General features: G+C 44.1%; 1 protein-coding gene across 2 annotated transcripts; it reads right to left on the reverse strand.

Annotated features, from left to right (window-relative positions):
• Window positions 1-84: 84 nt before the first annotated feature.
• LOC111846643 (fatty acyl-CoA hydrolase precursor, medium chain-like) lies at window positions 85-6959 on the reverse strand. Of its 2 annotated transcripts, XM_072698348.1 has the most exons (14): window positions 6507-6959; window positions 5687-5876; window positions 5462-5600; window positions 5063-5196; window positions 4594-4747; window positions 3991-4095; window positions 3644-3745; window positions 2750-2893; window positions 2592-2669; window positions 2279-2426; window positions 1867-2016; window positions 1659-1731; window positions 415-628; window positions 85-274 (listed from the first exon to the last, which is right to left on the reverse strand). In XM_072698348.1, the coding sequence occupies exons 1-13, from the start codon at window positions 6583-6585 to the stop codon at window positions 445-447; spliced, it is 1680 nt and encodes a 559-aa protein (XP_072554449.1). In that variant the 5' UTR covers window positions 6586-6959; the 3' UTR covers window positions 85-274; window positions 415-444. The 2 variants fall into 2 exon arrangements, with proteins under 2 accessions (XP_072554449.1, XP_072554448.1); XM_072698347.1 differs by lacking the exon at window positions 85-274 and having other exon boundaries at window positions 283-628; window positions 6507-6956.
• Window positions 6960-7158: the final 199 nt, after the last annotated feature.

Below are 7158 nucleotides of genomic sequence, written 5' to 3' on the forward strand. Positions count from 1 at the left end.
AATTTAATGGATTAACCTTTTGTATTTCGTCAAATTAAGCATGCAAGGTGTATAATCACTGTGCTTTTGCTGAAGGGCCACAAACTCCCACGCCACCATTTTTCCATTCTATGTCTTTTTTATTGTTAAACCCCTCCCTCTAGATTTCAGGGACATTACAGCTTTACTTTTCTGTTCTCAATAAAAAGTAAAATGCAACAATGTCTTCGTCTGTTTCTGGCTGTGATGCAATGTAAACAGATCCTCCTTGCCTCAAAAATGGTCAAGTGTCCGACTGGATTGTCAAGTTTTTTTTTATTTAAGGAGAAACTCCTTTAGTAATTTTCTACAAATACTATGAACATTTTCTTGATCAGATATAATCATTTAAATGTATTAGTCTGGAAATTACCCTGGATAGGCCTTGGTGGATACAGTGCTGCCCCCTGCTGCTTGTTAAGAGCGTTACAGTTCGCCATGATCTTTCTGCTCCCGCTGAACTCTGATCTTTTCTGGGAGAGTCTTGGTCAGGAACGTGTAGCGGTTTGCTTTGAGGTGCTGTCCACTCCTGACCTTTAGCCCAATTTCCAGGTACTCCTCACTCTGTCCATACTGTGGCCAGGGAACGAGATCATCTCCATTGGGAGACCTAAAGGGCAGATTAAACACACACTGCTGAAGTCTTCAGGTAATGTGTATTTCGAAAAAACTCAAGTCAGACCTTTAATTATGTGACTATTTACATGATCTTCTTTCACCATCTGGGGGAGCTGCTCTTTTGTGAAGAGAAAAAAACATGCCTGAGTGACATTTTTGAGGCAATAACTTTTTAGCCGTTTGAAACTGGCCGCTGCTGGGTGAAGTGCAGGAATACAACAGTGCAAGATAACAGTGACTCGGCAGCGTGTTTCACAGAGCAGAGATCTCTGCTCAGTCTAGAACAGGCAATTCCCTGCACCCATTTAGTTAGGGTTTGAAGATAATTGTTTCATAATACAAAATAAACAGACCCTGAAAGGCAACTATGTTCAGATTTGTTCGGTAAATAACTATGTCCTCTGTCCTGTCTATTAGATTACAGGCTGCTAGAACCAAAAACTGGCTCTTTGTGACCCAGACACAATTCTGTTCCAGTTTCCAATGGAAGTCAAATGAGACAAATTACAAGTTCTCTGCAAATAACCAGTATTTTTTCGGGATTACAGTGATACCTGCTGCATGCATTTCTACTTACACAATTTAAACTAATTTTCTAACTAATTTTCAACTATTACATTCCATTATCAGGTTATACAAATAAAACCTGAAGTTGTGAGGACATGGACTGAGAAAAGCTGGAATTTAATTTTTGCTACTTGAAAATGATGTTCAAGTTATGAACAGATTCCTACAAATTCCTTAAGCAAAGGCCCCTAACCCCGACTGCCGCAGGGGCCCTTGGACACCGGCTGCCCCTGGGCTCTGACCCCAAAACCTGCTCCCACCTGAAATTTCATGTGTGCCAGTGTGCCAGTGTCTTATGTCTCATGCCAAAACTGCCCAGTGTCCCGATAATAATGTATCACTAAACTATTCTATTCTGTTGGAGTGTACATGAGGGATAATGTAAAATGATCAGATTTGGTGAAGTACCCTTTAAAAGGGGTGAGAGCATGATACATACACTGAATGTTCCTTACCCAGTTCGAGCAAAGTTACCAAAGTAGGCCATTACTGTTTTGGATAGCTGCTCCTCCTCCTCAGTAAACTTATCTGTGTGGGACAATAAAGAAGAGCTGAGTTTATGAACATATTTATCGGTCCCAGACATTTCTAATCAAATATATAAGCAAATATAAATAACAAACATGATCCAGACCACAGCTATTCATTTTCACTTGACCGTACCTGAGAAATGTATGTGCCCCTTCCAGAAAGGGCCCCCAAACACGAAAAGGACTTCATCTCCGTGGTCAGACTTGATGAAGCTCGGCCTCCTGTCCCGGAGCAGGCCGGGAGCGTGCTGGAACTCGTACAAGTAGACGGGCACTCCAGCATCTGGGAGGAGCCAGTTTCCTGACAGTTAGCTGCAGTGTCCCCTCACCTGTCCCCTCCCCCCCACAAATACTGTGTATGAAATAAAAAATAACCCTCCCAGTCTTTGTCTTTACGAAACACTACTGTGGGATGCCTACTGCTCTGATACATCCCCTAATAACTGTGAAACACTAAAATCGTGGGCTTACACAGTCTGCCAAGGTTTTAAATTACAGTATGTCAATGATGTCAGTGCCAATAATCATCTGGCCAAGTGCTTCACCTCTGTGAAAACTGGCTGATTCGATGGCAGGAATGACAAACATGACGTCTCCCATCAGTTCCAGCCAGCGGTCCCGATTGGTACTCCGGTCTTTGGAAGTTCTCAGGTACTCATCAACGATCAGCTCTCTGATCCGCTGATCTGCCGGCTAACCCACACACATCCACATTTTACTTAATGCAGTTATGTTAATATGCAGCTGTATTTTAAATGAGGCTTTTGTTGATAATTGTTAATCTATTGTTATTTATCCACCAAAAGAAAAATGCAGAAAAAGAAAATATATCAATTAGACTTGACACTGGTGTTTTACCTCAGGGTACAGTAAAGCCAGAAGAGGTATGATCTCTTCCCGATCCAAACCCTTCTCCCAGCCTGCAGGACCCAGGTACTGTGGGAAGACTGCATTGACTGCATTGTTTCATTCACTTGGAAGAAGCACCAGAATATTTGTACAGGGGTATTACTCACACTTCCCAGCAACCAGCCAAACTCCTGGCTGGTTACACCTGTCATGAATGGAACTTTGTGGAACCCCTGCGTCCGGAAGATCTCCCCCGGAGGCTTGGGGAGGAACACTCCATCTGCGGTTATTCCACAGCTGATCTTTTTAGCCTTTTCAATGTGGAAAAAGAAGCAGGTTATTAAATGATTTACTATACCATCTAAAAAGAAGCAGGTAATTAAATGATTTACTATACCATCTAAAAAGAAGCAGGTAATTAAATGATTTACTATACCATCTAAAAAGAAGCAGGTAATTAAATGATTTACTATACCATCTAAAAAGAAGCAGGTAATTAAATGATTTACTATACCATCTAAAAAGAAGCAGGTAATTAAATGATTTACTATACCATCTAAAAAGAAGCAGGTAATTAAATGATTTACTATACCATCTAAAAAGAAGCAGGTAATTAAATGATTTACTATACCATCTAAAAAGAAGCAGGTAATTAAATGATTTACTATACCATCTAAAAAGAAGCAGGTAATTAAATGATTTACTATACCATCTAAAAAGAAGCAGGTAATTAAATGATTTACTATACCATCTAAAAAGAAGCAGGTTATTAAATGATTTACTATACCATCTAAAAAGAAGCAGGTAATTAAATGATTTACTATACCATCTAAAAAGAAGCAGGTAATTAAATGATTTACTATACCATCTAAAAAGAAGCAGGTAATTAAATGATTTACTATACCATCTAAAAAGAAGCAGGTAATTAAATGATTTACTATACCATCTAAAAAGAAGCAGGTAATTAAATGATTTACTATACCATCTACCAGTAACCCTTGAGGGGGGGGGGGGGGGGGATGGTGACATAAGCATAGCGCCGCTTACTCAGTATATCCCACCTGTGTCTGGAGCTTTATTAGGTCCTCTTCAGACTTTTGCATAATGCAGTCTACAATCTGTTTTGGGCTACTGATGTCACAGCCTGACATGTTAGCCAGCAGCTAGAGATCAGGAACAGGGCATTGGTGTTAATGGGATCGGTGGGGGTCATAAAAGATCTAAAATCTACAGCTCAACACTGCAAAGATACTATGGCTGAAAAAATCAGTGACAGATATCAACACAGACTCTTCAACAAAACATATCTAAACCAAACTATCAAAGAGATTCAGCCATCAAAAAACAGAAGTATTATAATATTAACCATAGGCATCAAAAATCAGTGATAGAGTAGTGTTTGACACACCTGAGCCACAGGGAGAGGGTTGGAATTGAAAAGCATCTTCATTCTTGCAGTTCCACTTTCAGCAATGGCACGATGGAAGAGGCCAGCAGACAGCGGAGACAGCGTCTGTGAGCGGACACAAGCAGGAGCGAGAGGACAGGAGCGAGCGGACAGGAGCGAGAGGACAGGAGCGAGCGGAGAGGAGCGAGAGGACAGGAGCGAGCGGACAGGAGCGAGAGGACAGGAGCGAGCGGACAGGAGCGAGAGGACAGGAGCGAGCGGACAGGAGCGAGAGTACAGGAGCGAGCGGAGAGGAGCGAGAGGACAGGAGCGAGCGGACAGGAGCGAGAGTACAGGAGCGAGAGGACAGGAGCGAGAGGACAGGAGCGAGCGGACAGGAGCGAGAGGACAGGAGTTGTTATGAATGTTTGTCTGTATATATATGTGTGCCCACCCATCTGTTTTCCAGCTGCTTAGCCACCACGCGGGGGGGTTGAAATGCCCATATGCTGACCGCACTGTGCCCCAACCTGTCACTGTGCTGTGAGCATATGGGCATTTGAACACAGCTTAATTACATGACTGTCCAAGTACACACAAAGCGACTGTGTTCGAGATTCCCACCTGCAGGGACACACTAACACCACCCGCTGACTCTCCAAAGATGGTCACAGATTTGGGGTCTCCCCCAAAACTCTGGATATTCTCCTGGACCCACTGCAGCGCAGCCACCTGGTCGAGAAGTCCGATGTTTCCTGGGGCATGTTCATCCCCCGTGCTGTGGGGTACAGCTCACATATTCACACATACCCGGGCGTCTTCCAGCTCCCTTCCAACCACAGCTGGACCTGCCAGGTCCATGGGCGTATGATGTATGGCGGCCCCCCGCCCCCGCTCACTCTGCATGGTCCCCCACTACCCCCCCATTAACAGGGTCGGATTTTAATCCGGTCTGGCTTCCAAATCAGGTTTAAAAAACTATAAAAACCAACACATTTGCTGTATTTGCCTTTGAAACTGGTTCCTGTGTCACAGACTGATATTTTGTCCACAAGGTGTACATTGAGATGCTTATCTCTGCCTTAAAGCCCACCTGAAGAAACCAAGAAGTCCCAGACGATACTGGATGAGGACCACCACCACGTTCTGGTAGGCGGCCAGGGCAGAGCCATCAAACACGGACGCTCCAGCTAACACAAATCCGCCTCCGTGGATCCACACCATGACCTATTGTGGGACGGCACAGCCTTACCAGCCCGCGTCAGTCAGAGTCATCATAGATCCATGAGGAATCCATCATGGATGAGTTATTAACTAAAATCCAGTTAAAATTAATAAGTTAATCGATCAGGAACTGATGTTATGGAACATAAAGATAGTCTATTACAGGTGATCAATTAAAAACTACTGACATAAAATATAACTGCTCTGTTACAAAGTAAAAGGTTCCACTGGTTAGATTATGCAACAGTTATCAGGTTGCTAGACATACTGGTAATTCTGTGTCTTCTGTGGGTTTAACTGGGGTATATATGTTGAGATATAGGCAGTCTTCAGAAACTTCTGGAACTTCCATGTCCTTTGAAACATTTTTCATCAATAAAATGGTATCCTCTCTGTCTTGGACACACCTGAAATGCATTTGAAGCATTTAGCGAGGAAAATAAAAAGAGAAAAGGCCAGAATACAAAAGGTACAGAGAGCCGACTGTGCTCACAGGTGCGGCTGCTGGGTGGCATCACGCTCTCCCCCCCATGCTACAGGGGGCTGTGGGGGGGCCAGCCGCAAAGACCCCAGCGGTGGTTTAGCAAACGGCACAGCCAGGTAGGTGTGGACCACTCTTTCCGTGCCCCTCACCTTCAGGTATTTACCCTTCAAAGTCCCATATCTGGTGGAAACCACTGGCCCTGCAAGTTAATATTTCACATTGTAAAAGAGCACATATGAGAACATGCAGGCCTACATTACCAAACGCTAAACGTAGGAGAAGCGCCAAGAGAAATAAACTATCGTTTCCAAAGGGGAAATGTGTGCTGGTTTGCCAGTTATTCAAGAGTAGATAATGTACTAAAATGACAATATGAAAGGTTTAATATGACACGTAGCCTTCCATGATCAATGGGAAAATTATCTACAATCATAACATATTTGTGGAATTTCTCGCATGTACAACACGGTCTGTTCGCGATTCACAAGAAATTATTACAACCTCATTAAGTTATAAAGTAACATAAGAGACCAAAACGAATGACAAATTGAGGATGAACTGCAGGATATGGGATGCCTGATCTTATGGGTACAGCTGGTACACCGCGAAAGAACGAGCGGATCAGCATGGATCCTGCAGAAAAGAGCGAGCGGATCAGCAGGGATCCTGCAGAAAAGAGAGAGCGGATCAGCAGGTTCCTGCACAGAAGAGCGAACGGATCAGCAGGGATCCTGCAGAAAAGAGCGAGCGGATCAGCAGGGATCCTGCACAAAAGAGTGAGCAGATCAGCAGGGATCATCCACATGGGTGCAACAAACGTTACTCTCACCATCAGCCTCCACGAAGGACGAGCTCAGAAGTAACAAACATGCTGCTATGCAGATGGAGAAAGAGACTTGCGGTGCCATTTGGTCTGGAAATACGGGAAAACTTTGCTTGCCGTTGTGCACTATGCAAAGTGCCGTAACAGCTCGCTTTGGCGTAAACTTTGACCCAGAAGTGCTAGATACTGAGCCACTCCTTCACTCTTTGTTCGTATCCAATGCTAGATACTGAGTCACTCCTTCACTCTTTGTCCATATCCAATGCTAGATACTGAGCCACTCTCCACTCTTTGCTCAGGTTGGGCTGCCTTCCAGGGTAAACCCCAGCCTTGTGCCCTGTGCGCTAGTTCCAGTGCCCTACAATGGGCCGATCTGACTGTACCGCAACTCCGTGTCTGGTGCTGCCTGAGACAGACTGCAGGCAGCCCCTCCCCTGTGACGCTAGCGAGGCTATGCGATAGACCGGTTGGTTGATGTATGGATGATGGATGGATAATTTAAATTCTTGGTTGTTCACATATTGTTGCACACGTATGTATCATTTAGTGTCCATGCTGAAAAGACAGCAATCACCTCAGGTGAATCAGGAGAAGCAGATACTGGTGCACAAGCACACCATAGTGTTGGAGCCTGGAATTTAAAGTTTTCAACCTAGAG

The sequence above is a fragment of the Paramormyrops kingsleyae genome, chromosome 13 (assembly GCF_048594095.1).
Source record: "Paramormyrops kingsleyae isolate MSU_618 chromosome 13, PKINGS_0.4, whole genome shotgun sequence".
Lineage (NCBI taxonomy): Eukaryota > Metazoa > Chordata > Actinopteri > Osteoglossiformes > Mormyridae > Paramormyrops > Paramormyrops kingsleyae.

Excerpts from the sequence above, each read along its gene's own strand:
- LOC111846643 (XM_072698348.1), bottom strand. The coding sequence starts at position 6,585 with ATGGCACCGCAAGTCTCTTTCTCCATCTGCATAGCAGCATGTTTGTTA. Across the intron at positions 5,877-6,506 it reads GTCCTTCGTGGAGGCTGATG|GGCCAGTGGTTTCCACCAGA; the intron begins GTGAGAGTAACG and ends ATTAACTTGCAG. Across the intron at positions 2,017-2,278 it reads ATCAGCCAGTTTTCACAGAG|ATGCTGGAGTGCCCGTCTAC; the intron begins GTGAAGCACTTG and ends GGCTCCTCCCAG.